This window comes from Lycium ferocissimum, chromosome 12 (genome assembly GCF_029784015.1).
Source record: "Lycium ferocissimum isolate CSIRO_LF1 chromosome 12, AGI_CSIRO_Lferr_CH_V1, whole genome shotgun sequence".
NCBI classification, from domain to species: Eukaryota; Viridiplantae; Streptophyta; class Magnoliopsida; order Solanales; family Solanaceae; genus Lycium; species Lycium ferocissimum.
This window is the reverse complement of record NC_081353.1, coordinates 52,610,285-52,629,370: the sequence shown is the minus strand read 5'-3', so window position 1 is coordinate 52,629,370 and position 19,086 is coordinate 52,610,285. Positions and strand designations below refer to the sequence as shown.

Sequence of the window (19,086 nt, the reverse complement as noted above, 5' to 3'; positions counted from 1 at the left end):
CAAGAAAGTAACTATCCCAAAAAGGTTATTCCACTGAGCATGCTATAAAAGTGCTCCAATATCATAATTATTGTACAAATAATCCTATATTAATTACATCAAAATTAAAAAATCGATCAAACGCGAAATAAGATGATCTCACATTTTATTACGAAATTGATAACCCTGACCTTTTTAATCGGGTCAATTGGTGTTTTGTATTTCTTTGTAAAAATTTTACAAAAATCTTAATTTTCTTATATTCAAATAGTAAATGGTCACAAAAGAACATTTTCTCTTCCAAACCATCGCAAAAAGTTTTTTTTTCTACTTAAAAACTCCGGATCCAATGTATATAACCATAAAAACAAAATCATTATTCTGAAAACTTATATTTAATAATAATGGAAAAAAGTCCTCAATTATCACACATTCACCCTTGTCAGTAGTAACAGTTCTACTAGTAGTAACACTATTTTAGACAGCAAATTTCTCTTTCTTCTTTGTTCTCTTGCTCAGTACTAGAGGGGAAAGTATAGTAGTACTATATAAACATAAAAAGAAAAAGAAAAAAAATATTCTTCAGACAACAAAAACAGCTGTTTCTTCACCACTCTCCTAATATCTACGTAGGAATAGTAATTTTTTCTATACTTATATTATTGCAAGAATAGAATAAAGTGCAACTACATAAAGAAGGCATAAGTTGAGGGCCTTGTAAAGGCACAAGCTTGAGATATTCATACAATTCTCAATGCTGACCAATATGGTTTCTTGGATAGCAATGTGGACTATGTTACTAATGTTCTTATTGTTTTCATGGATTTCTTGTGGAATTGCTTCTGTTTCATATGACCATAGAGCTATTATTGTAAATGGCCAAAGAAAAATCCTCATTTCTGGATCAATTCATTATCCAAGAAGCACCCCTGAGGTATGAAAATTTACTTCACATGTTGATTTGATGTTCCATGTTTTATTCAATACTGTATTTTTGGGAAATGGGTGTCTTAATTAGTTGCTCTCTCCCTCTCCCACTGAACTTTCACTACAAAAAAAAAAAAAAAAAATTGGCTTTAGCTACAAATCTCGTCGCTAAGTTGCTCGTAGCTAACAGATTTTTTTGCTAGATAGAATTAGCAACGGATTTTGCTGTTTAGCTACAGATTTTGTCCGTCGCTAATTCCTATTTTTTTTATAGTGTTTGAATTTTTTTTTTGTTTGTTTATCTTAGTTGTTATATTTTTTTCTTGTTTTGGGGTTACATAGATGTGGCCAGATCTTATTCAGAAGGCAAAAGAAGGAGGAGTAGATGTAATACAGACTTATGTTTTTTGGAATGGGCATGAGCCTGAAGAAGGGAAAGTGAGTAAATTAAAGGAGACTATTTTTCTTCAATTATTACTGGTTTCATTATGTGCTGTTATTTAACTTACTTTTTTTTTTTTTTTTTCCCTTTTCCAGTATTATTTTGAAGGGAGATATGATTTAGTGAAATTTATTAAAGTGGTCCAAGAAGCAGGACTTTATGTTCATCTCAGGATTGGACCTTATGCATGTGCTGAATGGAATTTTGGGTATTGATTAAATTTTTTGTGATACACATATATAGGCATAAAGTTAAGTTCTTGCTCATATTACTTGTTTTAATTTCAGGGGGTTTCCAGTTTGGTTGAAATATGTTCCAGGTATCAGTTTCAGAACAGACAATGAGCCTTTCAAGGTTAGATCAAGATATCATATGAAACATTTCTTCATTGCAACAGTTTTCTATAATTGTCTTGCTTTGATGTGACTTGTTTCTAATTTGGGTGTTATATTTTTTCTCTAAATATAGGCTGCAATGCAAAAGTTCACTACCAAGATTGTTGATATGATGAAATCAGAAAAGCTCTATGAATCTCAGGGTGGTCCAATTATTCTATCTCAGGTTGTTAAAAAAATTTCAGTCTCTTCTGTTATCTTTCTTTCCAGTAAATCTTGCAAATTTGTCTGATAAGGTTCTTCTTGTAGCTAAAACTAAGGTGTAAATTGGGTGAAAATATCTGTCTTTGAAAATTGAGAAATTGACATAAATAGCCGCCAATCGAAATAATAGCCAACAAATATATATTTTTTGTATATTAATGTATAATATACATAAAAATATACATTTTTTATGCAAAATAATGTATACTTTTCTTTTATATTTGGCTAGCGAATGTAATTATTTTTGAACGACCGGCCAAATATTTTGACAGATCGAAAATGAATATGGACCTATGGAGTGGGAACTAGGTGAACCTGGTAAAGTCTACTCAGAGTGGGCAGCTAAAATGGCTGTGGATCTTGAAACTGGTGTCCCATGGATCATGTGCAAGCAAGATGATGTCCCTGATCCTATTGTAAGTTGATTCTATATAATTTCATTGATTTTATATTCTTATGCAAAAATTATTGTCAGTTGCCAATCTAGATGTTGATGGATTAAATAGAATACTTTTAGCCCTTGCACATGGGGTGGCTTTTGTTCCCACTCCTATCTGTTTTCTTGTCTCTTCAAAAAATATTTGGAGGCCTTTGACTCTTGTAATCCACCGACTTGTGATTATGTTTGTTTCTTAGTGTTTTGCTAAAGAACATTCTTTACCTGTCTGAATCAGACTTACAATCAAAGAGATACTGTACTTGGCCTGTTTCTGATAGTTTTTCATTTTTGGCCTGTCGGCCGAAATTAATTATGGGAGCTAACCAAAATATACTAAACATACACACTGTTTATGTATATTATTTGTGTATTATGTATATTATATGTATATTCCCATATGTATACAACATGTATATCGGCTATATATATAAACTTGTATATTTTATATATATATATATAAACTTGTACAACTGCTGGCTATTTTGTATATTAGATCACCGAAAGGCATTGGACTGTAATTATCTCTTACTAATTCTGTAAAACATCCTGGAAAATAACTTGTATTGGCTTTCTGTTCTTTTTTCTGTTTTAAAATGAAATTTCTCTGGTATTTTACCTTAATGTATCCCTTTCCCCTGGTCAGATTAATACTTGCAATGGTTTCTACTGTGACTACTTCAAACCAAATAAGGCTAGTAAACCCAAGATGTGGACTGAAGCCTGGACAGCCTGGTAATTGCATATACATCTCTCATAAGAAATAAGTGAATAATATCTTATTTTACATCTTTGTTAGAGTTCATGGCGGGATAACTTTCCGTTCCAATAATGTGGCAGGTTTACTGAATTTGGAGGACCAGTTCCTTACCGTCCTGCAGAGGATATGGCATTTGCTGTCGCAAGATTTATACAAACGGGAGGCTCCTTCGTCAATTACTATATGGTAATTCATTGGACTTTGAATTTTAGAAGTATGTTTCTTCTGAATCCAAAGATTAGACATTGTTCTATGATTCTTTTTTTTCTTCTTCTTGGCCAGTATCATGGAGGAACAAACTTTGCAAGGACTTCCGGTGGCCCATTTATTGCTACTAGTTATGACTATGATGCACCTCTTGATGAATTTGGTATGTTTTTTGGTAAAGTATATGTTTGGATTGAACATCTTAATGTATGAGAAGGTTAAGGACCAAAATTCTACGTCTGGTTTTGTTCTATAACCATTGGGAAAAACTTATGAGTTTTGTTTACTATCAAGTCCATGATTAGAACTAGAAACAAGATATAAATGATAGAAAAGAAGAGCGACTGAAGTGGAAATAATAGTTTTGCCAAAGTGAACTTTTGTTCCCTTTGATCTTCAGGGTTATTACGGGAGCCTAAATGGGGTCATCTGAAAGATCTGCATAGAGCAATAAAGCTTTGTGAGCCAGCTTTAGTATCTGCGGATCCAACTGTGACATCATTAGGAAACTATCAAGAGGTGATATTTATTTGGTTTCTTCTTAAACCAGTCAGCATTACCAGATTTGAAGTGAAATGAAACTTACATTTTCTCTTACAGGCCCGTGTTTTTAAGTCGGAGTCTGGGGCCTGCGCTGCCTTCCTAGCAAATTACAACCAGCACTCTTTTGCTAAAGTGGCATTTGGGAACCGGCATTATAACTTGCCACCCTGGTCTATCAGCATTCTTCCTGACTGCAAGAACACTGTATATAATACTGCAAGGGTGAGAAAAAGACTGTTCTCCTCAAGTACTTATGCTATTAGGGGTCATTTGGTTGCTGGTTAGGAAGTGAAATATTCTGTATTAAAATCAGCATAACTAGTACCATGTTTGGTAACATTTTAGTTTCTATGTATAAAATTCAGCGCACCAAGTGCCTTGTTTGGTTACCAGTTTACAGTCCCGCATAACTAAAACATGTGTAAGTTACGAGTCAATTTATGTTTATTTTAGGCAAGGTAGAAGATAGAATAACTAATACATGAATTAGTAATGCCTGCATAACTAAACGCATGACTAATCCCTGCATTACTAATACCTACATCACTCAAACCAGCAACCAAAGGACCCCTTAGTGCATAACGATGAAAATGTCTCACAATTTTTAATAATCTTTACTTTCTTGAGAGAAGTTGCCTTGTACCTAACTGCACAGCCAGAAGTCTGACAGCACACTGCTAATTCAATGTGAAGGTTGGTGCTCAAATTGCTCAGATGAAGATGACTCCAGTCAGTAGAGGATTCTCTTGGGAGTCATATAATGAAGAGGCAGCATCGCATGAAGACGATACCTTCACAGTTGTTGGGTTATTGGAGCAGATAAATATCACAAGAGATGTATCGGATTATTTGTGGTACATGACTGAGTAAGTGCTTCACAAACAAAATAAGGAAGTTAATTACATTCGAACTACTTCAGATTGCTCACATGTTTATGATTAATAATGTTTACCCGCAGCGTCGAGATTGATCCAACAGAAGGATTTTTGAATAGTGGAAATTGGCCATGGCTTACGGTCTTCTCTGCTGGCCATGCATTGCATGTATTCTTGAATGGTCAATTAGCAGGTCTGCTGTCTTTTGTTGCGTACAATTGTTGCTTTAGTCTCTTTTTTTATTTATTTTTATTGGAGGTTTGAGGCTTTCCATTGCATGCAATTTACGACCCAAGTGAGGAAACAATTTGGTGTAAGAAAAAAAAAATGATGTCCCAGTCAAGTGGCACTTTGTTATTTAACATTTCCGTTCATCCAAACTTCTTGCAGGAACTGTGTATGGAAGTTTAGAAAACCCAAAACTAACTTTCAGCAGTGGTATAAATCTGAGAGCTGGTGTCAACAAGATTTCTCTGCTAAGCATTGCTGTTGGTCTTCCGGTTTGTCCCTGTCCCCCCACCCCCTCTTTCTCTATTGCACGTGCTTATTATTGCTTGGTTCTATGAGCTGCACTAAAATGAAACTGATTTTCAGAGTTATACTTCAGTGTTTCCAAAATTTGCTCATCATGCTTTTGCTTATACTTGAATGTAGAATGTTGGCCCTCATTTTGAGACATGGAATGCTGGTGTTCTTGGACCAGTTTCACTTAATGGTCTTAACGAAGGGACAAGAGATTTAACATGGCAGAAATGGTTCTACAAGGTTTGTCTTTTTAGATGTTCAAACAAAATTGTTAGCTTAGATGCCTGTCTGTATACCTGACTGTTCATTTCTTTTACCAGGTTGGTCTACAAGGAGAATCCCTGAGTCTTCATTCGCTCAGTGGTAGCCCATCTGTTGAGTGGGTTGAGGGCTCTTTGGTGGCTCAGAAACAGCCACTCAGTTGGTATAAGGTGCGTAACTCATATCTTCTCTATCATTTTAGTTATTAGAGTAAAAGTTATCCTTCAATAAGACAGGAAAATTAGGTTCTTCTAAAGCTCAGTATATAAGCATAGGTCATGGGCATTACTGAAAGGAGTAAGCTTTATGGGGCAGTGCTAACATTTAACTGTAGGGAGGCTTACGTGATATAACGACTTAAGCCCACTAATTATTACCAAAAAATAGCTAGATTTTCATTTTATAGTAGATTTTTAATGTATGTATGTATGTATGTATGGCAGCCAGTGTGTGTATGTATGCATGCATGTATGACTGTATGGCTGCAAGTGTATGTGTGTATGTATGATATGTTTTGAAAAGAAACTGTTGGTATGTTTTGAAAACTCAATAATGTCACCATAATTTGTTATTAGTGGTATAAATAGTGATATTTATGAAAATTCCTCTTTACTGTAACACGGCTCATATCAAGAATTCAAATTTCTTCTAAAAAAAAAATAAAAAAAAAAAAAATAAATAAGGCCCGAATAAAAGCCCACTAAATCCCTTTGCTTTATTTGCAGACTACATTCAATGCTCCAGATGGAAATGAGCCTTTGGCGTTAGATATGAATACCATGGGCAAAGGTCAAGTATGGATAAACAGTCAGAGCCTCGGACGCCACTGGCCTGCATATAAATCATCTGGTAGTTGTAGTGTCTGTAACTATACTGGCTGGTTTGATGAGAAAAAGTGTCTAACTAACTGTGGAGAGGGCTCGCAAAGGTGGTAAGTAATGACGAACCTTAGTGGATTTTCCTCTGCTGTAATGAGAAGCTCTCAACTTAACTAAGAATCATAAATTCAGGTACCATGTACCCCGGTCTTGGCTGTATCCTACTGGAAATTTGTTAGTTGTATTCGAGGAATGGGGTGGAGATCCTTACGGGATCACATTAGTCAAAAGAGAAATAGCAAGTGTTTGTGCTGATATATATGAGTGGCAACCACAGTTGTTGAATTGGCAAAGGCTAGTATCTGGTAAATTCGACAGACCTCTCAGACCTAAAGCCCATCTTCGGTGTGCACCTGGTCAGAAGATTTCTTCAATCAAATTTGCAAGTTTTGGAACACCTGAGGGAGTTTGTGGAAGCTTTCAGCAGGGGAGCTGCCATGCTCGACGATCATATGACGCTTTTGAAAAGGTATTTATGAATCATATTTTGATGAGTTGACATTCATAATTGAGTTTAGCTATAAAAAAGGGATTTTTCCATTTTTGGCCCGTTGGTCGAAATTAATTACGGGCACTAGCCAAAATATACAAAAACCTATACATTGATTATGTATATTTTGCATATGTATATTATACTTAATATACAAAACCTACATTTGCTGGCTATTTTTATTTTGAGCGGTCCAAAAATGTAATTATCCCAAAAAAATTTAAGTTTATTACTGGGTAAATATGCGAGACTGATTGGTCCATATCCGCGTTTTTCCTAACGAGCTCCTATCTTCTGTTTATATTCACCTGTTTCTTCTGATTTATTTAAGCAGCTATGTCTGAAGGGTCTGAACTATCTGAACTATCTGCATCTTTAATTGGTTATTCTTATATTTGCAGAATTGTGTTGGGAAAGAGTCTTGCTCAGTACAGGTGACTCCAGAGAATTTTGGAGGTGATCCGTGTCGGAATGTTCTGAAGAAACTCTCAGTGGAAGCCATTTGTAGTTGATGATCCCGAGGATACAAGTGGTTTCAGTGAGTTTTCTTAAACACCGCGTGATAGAAATATTTAACCACTCCTTCAAACATATTTTTCGAACAAGCCACTAGACATCCATGCATAAATCGGCACCACCATTTTTTGGCTTTGCTTGGGGGTGAAGTTGTACAGTTAAGCAACACACCTCTTTGATCAAAGTTCACTTGATTGCGAAGATGATTGGTGAAAGATTGTGTACATTTTAGTTACTGTAAAACAAGCATTTGAGGTTTTGTCCAAGTGCACATCGGGACGATTCTTGATGAGAAATCAAGAAAATGTGCAAATTTTGTTTGTGCTAGAGACTTGGAAAGCATTTTGCTTTCATGAAGTTCAAAATTCTACAATGTATCATGTACGTAAGAAAGCAATAATTCATTGCTTTTATGATGTTGCAATACCATCAAGCTCTTTCAATTATGTTTTCTCACTCTTCTCACTCTTGTTCCTCTGCATGCATGTGTTGCCTGTTGAAAGTGTTGCTTCTTGACAGCTTCGCAAGTAGACATACTACTATGAAATACTGCCTTAATCATGTGCCGAAAGTGCACCTTAAATGTGTTTCACATGAGATAAGTGGAAGCTACTATGATTCTCCTAGAGTGAAAATGGAAAAGAAAAGGGTCTAAAGCTTCACTTTACACATACTGCAATGCACGGTATAAATCTTACTAATGTCTTCCTTCTTGCTTCTTTTTTCACCTTATTCATGACTTTTTCTCCAAATGAAAAGAAGAAGAAGAGTGAGTTGTGTACAGTGACGGATCCAGGATTTTCATCCAGGGCGTTCGGAAAAAAAGAAGAAGCTAAATATACACTGTAATTTTTTGCCGAGGGTGTTCAAAAGTTAATATATGCACATAAATACAGAAAATTTACTCTATATATACATTGTAATTTTTTGCCGAGAGTGTTCGGGTGAACACCCTCACTTACATGTAGATTCGCCCCTGGCTGTGTAGCCATACTGCAATAAACAAGCTTGCGGAGTTAATGGAACTACCAGGTCTTTTTTCTTACAAAGTGCCAAGTGAAAATAACAAACAGTAGGGGTGCAGGATGAATGGACTTCAAATTCCAAATTAGGACATTACACCAGGGATGGAGCTACAAGCCTGTCTACGGGTTCGACATAAATCAGTAACTTTGACCCAAATTCTGTATTTGTATTTAAAAGTTCACTTAATATCTCTTTCTCTGATTCCATCAAGACTCTGAGAACTCATTTTGACATAATTATAACTCATCCGAGTTGGTATGCTCATTCTCAAGATAAGGTTTCATGTCCCCTTCATGTATTTACATTTCGACTTTAAATATAAATATGACACTTTATCGCTTTTAGGAGAATTTTTATTAGGAAAAAACAATGAATATTCCAAACATATGGGCTCATAGCAAACTGAAACTGCTGCTGGATTACTTGAATTTTGTTCGAGCTCAAAGTATAAGAAACCTGAACTTGTTTGGCTTGCAAGCACATAGATCCTAGGTATTTTGTTAAAGAAACTTTTTACTATATATCCCACCATATTAGATGCTTTCATACATAAAGAGATCCCTAAGCAAGATTGTTTAAACTATGCTCAATCATAGCCCTGTGTTCCAAGCTTGCAGTACACAAAATTTCTGGTAACATTCCATCAGATGTATTGCTAAAAGGTACAAGTAATGTTTCAACAATGTAACCAGCAAAATAAATTAAAAACGGAAACAAAATGGTCGTTGGCAGGCTGGAAATTTCAGCCTTTATCCTATGAAGCAACAAAAAAGAAAAAAACTTTGCGACTTTCTTTCTACATATCAAAATCATCAGAAGTAAGACCACTTTCACTATACCAGTACATACTATAGTCAGTCAATCTTCACCAACAAGTATATTTTCCGACAAAGCAGAAGCAAGTAGAGGAGCCAATTGTTCCTGTTAACACCAAGAAGGCATACAAAACAATCAACATGACCTTTTGTCACTACACTCGTAATAACTTATGAGCTATCTCTTGATCAGTCAATCTTCACAGAGGAGTAGATTTTCCGGACAAACCAGAAGCAAGCGTAGAAACCAATTGTTCCCGTTAACACAAAGAATGCATACGATGCAATCAACATGTAACCGAAATACAAGATGCCTGAAACCAGCTTCGTAATTTCCAACTTGCTGAAGAAATAGAAAACAGAGTAGAGAAAGAAGTACAAAGCCGAGGATCCAGCAGTCAGATAAGCTCTCCACCACCAATAATAATCTTCACTGCACAACTGGAAGTAGCAGAGAACCATTGTTATCTCCGCACACGTGATTATCAAGATCAGAAAAACTATAAAAAGGAAGCCGAAGATGTAGTAGAACTGGTTCAGCCATATGGAAGTCAAAATGAAGAACAACTCAATGAAAACAGCCCCAAACGGAAGAATGCCACCGATAAGAATTGAAAAGGCCGGTTTCATGTACCATGGCTGCTCCGGTATTTGTCTAGGTATTTTGTTTGTCTTAACTGGCTCTTCAATGACCACTTTTTTATTGCCGATGTAGGCGCCAACAAACACTAAAGGTACTGAGATTCCAAACCATAAGCACACAAGAGCAAACATAGTTCCAAAAGGCACAGCTCCGGAAGATTTCTCTCCCCAGATAAGAGCGTTCAGCACAAAGAAGACAGCAAAAAGTATACCGGGGAACATAAAAGCCGTTCTCAAAGTAATCCTCTTCCACTCCGTTCCCCTAAATGTTCTGTAAAGACGTGCAGAAGAATAGCCGGCAAACAAGCCCATGAAGACCCAGAGCAGAACCATGGCAGTCATAAGTCCACCACGGTTAGAAGGTGATAAGAAACCCAGCACAGCAAAGATCATTGTCACTAGTGTCATCGCAAATATCTGGACACCTGTCCCAACATAAACACACAATAATCCACACTTAATAGGAGGGCGGAAAACATCTCCGTGAACAAGTTTCCATCCTGTTTCTTCCTGAGCTTCATCTTGTGTTTCCAGTTGATTATAGTTAGCAATATCTCTGTACAAAGTTCTCATCATGATCATTGCAACCATACCAGAAAGGAAGAGGACAATCATAAGGGAGTTTATGATGGAAAACCAGTGGATCTGATCATCATTCATGAGAAGGTATGTATCCCAACGAGAAGCCCACCTTATATCACTCTCCTGCAGAAAACAGATATTAAATAATTGTTTCGTGCTTGATGTAGGACAGATAACGGTTCAATAAGAAGAATACCTTGAAGGAAACATCATAGGTAAATACAACTTCCTTATCCGTATCTACTTCTTGGGGTATAACACCACCTAGAATTAAATTTTTTGTATTCTGGTTGCAGGTCGTCACTTGAGGGTTCTTGTCATTCCACTCCTTGTACTCATGATTAATGCTGTCAAGAAAAATCAAGTGAGAGAAGAACAGGAATAATCAATTTGAATACAAACAGCAAGGAAGAGGTTTGCATCTAAACCTATTTGGAGTGACTTCAAACCCAACAATACGAGCTGTATCAGTTTCAGGATCCTTGTGGTACATGACTCGAAAGCTTAAGTGGTTGTTGATAAAATACTTTCCCTCTTTACTCTGGAAGAAGAATCAAGGGTCAGATTACTTAGCAAGGATTATGTCATCATTCTATAGTAATTCATTGGTTGCACTAACCCCAGCATAATTTCCCTTGAACCCAACACGGAAACCATGCTCATAAGTAGTTGACTGACTTCCATCTCGCCTTTGTCTAAGAACAGCAACAGGAAGGTTATCTAGAATCCTGCATAATTATTTTGAATAATCAAAGTTTAATTTTGGAGGCAGCGCAAAAACATGAGCAAAAATATAATGCATGGCGGGACTGAACTGGGGAAAAAAAAAAAAAAAAAAAAACTAAATTGATCTTACATATTGACTCTGTACTCATCATCAATCTTTTCCTTGAAGTTCTTTGCAGATTCAGCATCAAGTTTTTGTCGACAAACCACTTGGCATGGCTGTTCTTGTCTCATTTGGAACTGTGAATAATTCACAAGTTATAAACAACCCAGCTTGTTTACTGGTAAGTAACTAAGTACATGAACAAACATTTTTAGTGCCATTTTCAATCTAGATGTAAAAAGCATATCCTTACATTATAAACTGAATTCTCTATTCTGTCCCCTCGAAGTACCTCCCCCAAATTCTCCGCACTATTCAAAATTTCAGTAGGTTTGCAATACTTCAAGTAATAATAGTCATATGGTAGTTGTGTCTTTGTAGATGACAGCTTGTTTACTTTGATATTAAGGGAATCACCCTGCAAAGACATATATAAGAACAGCCTTGTTAGATAATTATACATATTGCAACTCTCAAATAAAGTGAAAATAGTATCTTTTCGAGTGATCTTCTTTCGGATGTTTCAACTCCAGCAACTAGTACAACATGTTAACAAACAGATGAAACTGAGACAATCAAATCACTGCAATGCCCAATATTTCTTGCATAGGATTTTCAAGACATAAACCAATAGATAAACATATAATCACTTCAAGACGAGCAGATTTAATAAGAAGAAACGCCAAGAAGGGCTCAGAATATACAACATTTTTCTGTTGAGTTCACACTGAATTAGTCACTGTTTTTTTTTTTTTTTTTTCGGGCACTGAATTTGAAAAATAGTCACTGTTTTTTTAAAAATAATTTTTTAAATTCTAAAAAAAATTATTTTTTTTAAAAAATTATCATATTATTTTTTTTGCTCGGATTGAGTTATTTTAGTGGTAAAAAAATTATTTGAGGGTAAAATAATTTTGAAGGGTCGGGATGATGCCACGCATTCAAAGTTCAAAGTTCGAGACCGTTTTTTTTTTTTTTAAAAAAAAAAAAAAAATCTTATAACACATTTGCTATGAGTTAAATGTATTCTGCCAAAGGCATTCATTCAAGCAGACCAACGCAAAATAAAAAGGCAGAGGAAATCAGCATATAGGAAATAGATACACATGCATTCACTGTCTCAAACTTGGTCTATATACACGTAATAAAAAACTTAAAGAAAATTTTAAAATACAATTTTATATGTAGCAAGTGCAATCCATAGCCTCTAAATACTGGAACTGCCTTCGTTGTAACAAAGAGTCGTGGTGACATCATATAAGGCAGTGGAGATGCCTATCCAGAGGAACTTGAGCTCAACTTCAGCAAAATTAATCAAATGTGACTTATTTTCCAGGGATTAGTCTATCAACAGGGATATAAATTATCAAATGAACCTCCAGATGAATTCATTCACTACTATCACATCCACTTTACAAGCCAAACATTTTTGCTTAATCAATAGATTCAAACTAGTATGATTCACAAGAACACAAAAATGTATAAACCTTTGAAATTGATAGACTCCCAAATTTGAAAAATGTCCAAATTATTAAAGAAATGATTATGGGTAGAAATTAATGGACACCAAAACTGAAAAATTTCTCAATTATTCAAGAAAATGATTATGGGTAGAAAAATACTGGACACCCAAAACTGAACAATGCCTCAATTATTTGAGAAATGTTTACGGATAGAAATTACTGGACACCCAATACTGAAAAATGTAATGATTACGAACAACATACCCAGTGTAATCCCACAGGGGGTCTAGGGAGGGTAGGGTGTACGCAGACCTTACCCTACATCGTGGAAGTAGAGAGACTGTTTCCAACAAATCACTCGGCTCAAGAAAAGCATTTCAAAGTATTTGAAAAGAAAATACGGAAATGAAGAGGACATGTCAACTAATAAGGAAAACAGTACATATCATACAAAACAGGAAACGGTAACAACAGCAAAAAATGCGATAACAGGTGGTAACATAAATCGAAGAACAATAAACTGCGAGAATAATGTTAATACTATTGGTATAGAAAGAGAAATAGATACGACAGATGCCGTGCTCCACCCTACCACCAAGCCTATCCCACAGAAAAGCAAAACAACACTCACCTACCTACTAGCTGTCTACCCTATTTCACGATCTCCATACCTTCCCATCTAAGATCATGTCCTCTGTAAGTTGAATATGCGCTATGTCCTATCTAATCACCTCTCGCTAGTACTTCTTCGGCCTACCTCTACCTCTCCTAATGTAATGATTATATGTAGAAATTAATGTACACCCAAAACTGATAATTTTCTCAATTATTCAAGGAATGATCACGGATAGAAATTAATGGACACCCAAAAAATGAAAAAAATGCCTGAATTATTCAAGAAATGATTACAGGTACTACTAGCTGATCCCAATAGCATTGGTTTTCGTATAAATATCAAATAAAGAGGAAAACACAAATGATCAAATCAGGTGCAAATAAAGGGGGGAGATAGAAGAAGGATTTATACAGTTTGAAAATCACGAGGAGCAACACCAGGAAGATAGAATGAATGCGTAGACGAGACGAGGAACAAGAATGAGATGAAAATACATGATTTTTGTGGATCCATATGAAACTCCATGCTTCTCTTTTCCCTGCACACAGAAGAGTGCAATTAGGAGAAAGTTTTATGCATAATCCAAGATTCACCGTTTTTCATAAGTACTACACCTCTTTACAAGCTTGTTTGGAGAGTTGTTACGTGTTAATCTAAATTGTTTAATATTACTCCCTCCATCCAATTTATGTGATATTATTTAATTAAAAACAAAGTTTAAGAAAGAAAACTTTTGAAACTTGTGGTGACATAAAATATTTGCGTCTTTATATATCATTTAAGTAAGAGTAAAAAAGAAGTTTTAAGTTAATTTTGTTAAGAAAAAGAAGAAGATAGAAATGTATTATTCTTTTTAGACAAGCTAAAAAGTAAAGTGTATTACATAAATTGAGACAGAAGGAATATTACTTTAATGCGATATCTATCTTGAGTGCTATTTAAAATTTACTATATATCGTATTGTTAGTAAGGATGACAAGTTTTATTTTATGTAACAACTAATTTAGTGTGTTCACATATTATTTTTCTTCTTCTTATTTTATCTATGCTTATTATTTAATAATCCGATTTTATCTTTTACATTACTCTTTTTTATAATAACTCTATCTTGTTACTTGCTTATCTTTATAGTATTATAAATTAATTCTTCAAATTGTTATTGTGTGGCATTGTGTAATATGAAAACTATACGATCTATCCAAATATTGTATCAAAAGTGAAAATAATACGGTATGATACAATCCGATATGCTATGAAATAATATACAACAACCATTCAAACAAGATGTTAATCTCATTATCTCCCTTTGTTCCTTTATATTTTCGTTAATTAAACTTTTTTCTTGTTCAAAGTTAATGAAATGTGTTAAAAAGAATTGTGGGAATACCAGTGTTAGATAGTTAAATCTCAAGTCATTTCCAATATTGATTCCTAAATTTTAAAATAACTCTTTTGACTTAAAGCTACGAAAATATCATTATGTTATTGTGGGATGTGTGTCGAGACAGTATGCTTGAATGATTAAAAAAAAAAAAAGTTGATATTTAAGTTAAAATACAATAATAAAATTATTTATTCATTCAATTTCGAAACGTGCAGACTTACATACTAGAGTAGGGGTATGCATTAGGTTTTACATTATTCGATTTCGGTTTTTCAGTATTCAATTTCTAAGAAGCAATCCAATTCGAACCAAAATAAGTTTGGTTGGGTTCAATTTTTCTCTTTTCGGTTCGATTTTTCCGGTTTGATAATTATTCGGTTGCTTCATATAAGATAGTTAACAAAATCGGATAGTTATATTTGAATGGCGAAAAAGAACAAATATTATAGACATTAATGAGAAGGAATCAAGTCAAATCTCTTAAACACATTTTTTAATACTAGTCTCTATGTTCGTGCTTTGCACGAATATATCTTGCGTCAAATATTATGAAATGTGTATTTTAGATTAATAAATTTTCAGCTTATATATATTCTAAAAAATAATTATATCAATTTTATCCAATACGGAATAATTTTCTTACAAAAATTATATAATTCTTCAAGTCGTATATAAAAATCCATCAATATTATCAAATCAACATTTCACACGTTCTTTTTACGAATGCGCAATGCTTTTAAACATGAAATGAAAATGGTAAAAAATGTCCCTAACGTATTGAAAATGGTTTAAATTTGCTCTCCTCCCCCTATTGGACCCCTATTGCGCTTAACGTTAGTTTTCAGGTTAAAATTGTCCCTCCTTCCACCTATTTTGCACCCAATTGACTTTACGGTTTAAAATGTCCCTCCTTTTAATAGGATTATAAAAAATCATATGTATGATTTTAATTAAATAGATTGCACTGATTGATTGGTCCACATAGATATTAGACCCAGCCCATAAGTAACCCCACCCATTCCAATATATTATGTAGCTTAATTAGTAATATTTTGTTAATAGTTGATTAGAAATTCAAAGTCCTACATATCGGATAAAATTTTAAAGATTAAGAATTTTATTCAAACATTGTTATGTTTGTTTTACTCATTGTCTTAAAATAAATACTTTAGTTTAATGACACTTTTTATTTTTAATATGAAATATAAGAGGTAAAAGGTAAACTAACACCTAAACCCTATTAACGTACGGTCTATGTTGGAATTCAAATATTACACGCTTAAGAGTCTTCAATTAATAAAATTAGGATTGAAGTTGAGAAGCAATTTTTGTTTCAAACTCTGTTTTACCCGTGATAACTTTGTTTTACCAAAATAGCGAATAAAAATATAATGGAATTAGACTAAAAGGGTACTTAAATCGATCAATATTTTACGGATATTTTTATCGTTCAACATTATTATTCGTCTCTGGTCTCTTAGAACAGTTGCAAAATTTTGCTCTCCAATATTATATTTCTATGTCATTCAATTTATTTGGTGTAAGCTAAAGATATTAAGAGATCACCATACCCAATAAGAAGATTAGAATGAAAAGGTAATATTAATAAATGGACAATACTGCCAAGAAATTAAATTAGAAGTAGTTGCATTCCTATGTTGTCTTGATCTCAACCCTTATATTTAAGTTTTTATCGAAACAAAACAAGTCATGTTAAATATTAACAGGAAGCAAAAACCAAAAATCACGTCAGTAATTAATATAACTAGGGATTTTTTTTTTTTTTAAGTCTCATTTTTCTTGAACTTGCTAATTCTTAGAGTTCAAAGAAATATTTGTTTTGGTTAACAATAGTTATGTGATAATGACTAAGTAGGAATCCTTGTCTCCTACTAACTCAAATTTAGAAGAGAAAAAAGGAAATTGGGAGTACGTTGGTTTTAGGATTTTTATTTTTCAGTTGAATTCGAAGTCCTAGATTGTAAGAAAAAAATTAATGTTACCATTTTATCCAATATGAAATTATGTTTTAGAGAAAATTTCAACTTAAAAGGATATAAAAGTCGTTCAATATTTGAAGGATATTTTGGTCAACCAACATTTATATTCATGCTTTTATAATAATATAGATATAGATAGATAGATAGATAAGTCACAGATAAAACTTTAAAAACACAATATTTAATAGTATATAAATACATGTTCATAACCTAAAAGTTGGAACGAGTCATTTTATACTCTAATACAAATAGGCCACTAAGTAAGAAAGCTTGAAAGTGGTAAAAACACTCAAATTCAAACTCCCTAAAGTAATAATTTGGTTTTTTCGATTTTTCGGTTTTTATGTTCTAAATCCGAAACCAAACCAAAAAATCAATTTTTTAAATTTCTTTATCCAAAACAAAAACAAAAATGAAACCCAAATTAAAATTTGACTTGGCTCGATTTGATTTTTCGATTTAATCCGAATAATGATATAAGAGTAACGAGAGGAAGACCGACAAATCTTCAAATGATATGTTACACTAATATCATATTTAGACAATCCAAGCTTAGTGCTAATTAATTACATATTATAATGGTCCCTCCATCCCAATTTATGTAATACATTTTTCTTTTTAGTCCGTCCCAAAAATAATAATACATTTTCTTATTTGACAACTATTTAACTTTAAATTTTACCTTCCACGCTTAACGAGATGATCTATAACCACACAAATATCTTTGACTTATTTTAATTGCTACAAGATTAAAAAATCTTCCTTTATTTCTTAAATTCCTTGCCCAGTCAAACTATATCACACAAATTACGACGGAGGGAGTAATTTATAACGGGTCAAAATCATTTTCCTTCTCCAATTTTACTTTATTAACAGAAATCGGCACAAAAAATCTCCGTACACGAAGTACATTCGATTAACTAATTTTGAAGCATATGGGGTGTCAGTGTCACATGTCACATGTCACGTCCGATAGAAAAGGGAAATATATATATTTCCCTAAGACGACGTGTTATCCATGCAGGACCTGTTCAAAAGTTCCATAGAAAAAGTGCTACTATTTTTCTGAAACCAAAAGGATCGTTACACGGATATTGTGTTTTTCAAAAGTTAAACCAATTTCAATATGGGTTAAATTTTTTGTTGTCCTTACACCCATAGATCATATAATTGTAAATAAATTTCCAATCTACAGGCATTGATCAAGCTTTGAGTTTTCACACATGGGTATGTCCTAACATTTTTTTGATGATCTGCTTTTCATTTCCATTTTTCCAATATTCACAATTTCCATTTTAATGATCTGTTTTTACTTTGGATGCCATTAATTCGAATTTGTCATGATATATAATCCGATGCTAGTTATCATTATATTTTTTGCATTTTGTTTAATTCCTTTTGCGTTATTATTAGCATTTTCCCCCGGAAAATGTGCTCTGTCTGTAAAGATTAAATTTTTATTTCTTGCTTGGTATTTTTGCATAATTGATTTATGTCAATTTGATCTTGAATTCTTGATCGTTTGTCAGACTTAGTGGGTTTCCTTCAATTATTGATGTTCTTGTGGCAAAATGTAACTAACTTTGAAATATGTTCAATTTGATGATTTGTTCTATGGGATGTCCCTGGAGGGACCTAGTTTGATGATTTAATTAATGTAAATGAATTGCATCTTGGCATGTTTTCACTTGGGAACATTTGAACACTGAAGATAAATTAATTAGTGTTTAATCTTGGACTTGTTAATAAAGTAAGGTCTGCGTACATCCTACCCTCTCCAGACCCCACTTGTGGAATTACACTAGGTTTGTTGTTGTTGTTGTTGTTTCTTGGACTTGTTTTTCGTTTTGTCATTACATGCTAGCCTGGGAAGAGGCTCACCATATGCTTTGAGGGTGGTTTAGTTCACGAACTAATTACTTAGGGATGATCATTTAAGAATTGTTATGCACTAAAAATCATAGTACAATGTTGTTATGCAAGGACTTTTAATCACTTTGATACCAAAAGGATTAGTTTTTAATTATTAGTGGACATGTACATGTTTTAGTTTATAATATTTGAACTAATGTAGAATAGCATGATCTTTTCTCCTATTTATGGATAGATGTACCTTCTTACTTAAGAAGCTTGACTCTGTGGCCTTCAGCTTTTGGATGAAATGTGATCTCTTTTCTATCTTACTATATAGAATTATGATACATTGTGGGTTTTATTTGTTTAAAAACAAAGGATGCTGGTTCAATCTAAGGCTTCTTTTAAAAGTCGGGTTCTTGCTTACTTTATAACAT

The 19,086-nt window shown here is 33.7% G+C and overlaps 2 protein-coding genes across 2 annotated transcripts; one reads left to right on the top strand and one right to left on the bottom strand.

Moving 5' to 3' along the window:
* Positions 1-550: 550 nt before the first annotated feature.
* Positions 551-7,884, top strand: LOC132039009 (beta-galactosidase). The gene is made up of 19 exons (XM_059429536.1): positions 551-913; positions 1,249-1,344; positions 1,444-1,556; positions 1,636-1,702; positions 1,817-1,909; positions 2,220-2,363; positions 3,030-3,118; positions 3,224-3,329; positions 3,426-3,513; positions 3,751-3,869; positions 3,951-4,115; positions 4,587-4,759; positions 4,852-4,961; positions 5,159-5,268; positions 5,423-5,533; positions 5,614-5,724; positions 6,280-6,485; positions 6,565-6,901; positions 7,324-7,884. Exons 1-19 carry the CDS (start codon positions 734-736, stop codon positions 7,432-7,434), a joined length of 2,529 nt encoding a protein of 842 aa, XP_059285519.1. The 5' UTR covers positions 551-733; the 3' UTR covers positions 7,435-7,884.
* Positions 7,885-9,090: 1,206 nt separating this feature from the next.
* On the bottom strand, positions 9,091-14,046 carry LOC132039807 (transmembrane 9 superfamily member 7-like). Its single transcript, XM_059430334.1, has 7 exons — positions 13,823-14,046; positions 11,586-11,750; positions 11,360-11,469; positions 11,123-11,231; positions 10,932-11,044; positions 10,700-10,850; positions 9,091-10,626 (listed from the first exon to the last, which is right to left on the bottom strand). The coding sequence occupies exons 1-7, from the start codon at positions 13,934-13,936 to the stop codon at positions 9,469-9,471; spliced, it is 1,920 nt and encodes a 639-aa protein (XP_059286317.1). The 5' UTR covers positions 13,937-14,046; the 3' UTR covers positions 9,091-9,468.
* Positions 14,047-19,086: the final 5,040 nt, after the last annotated feature.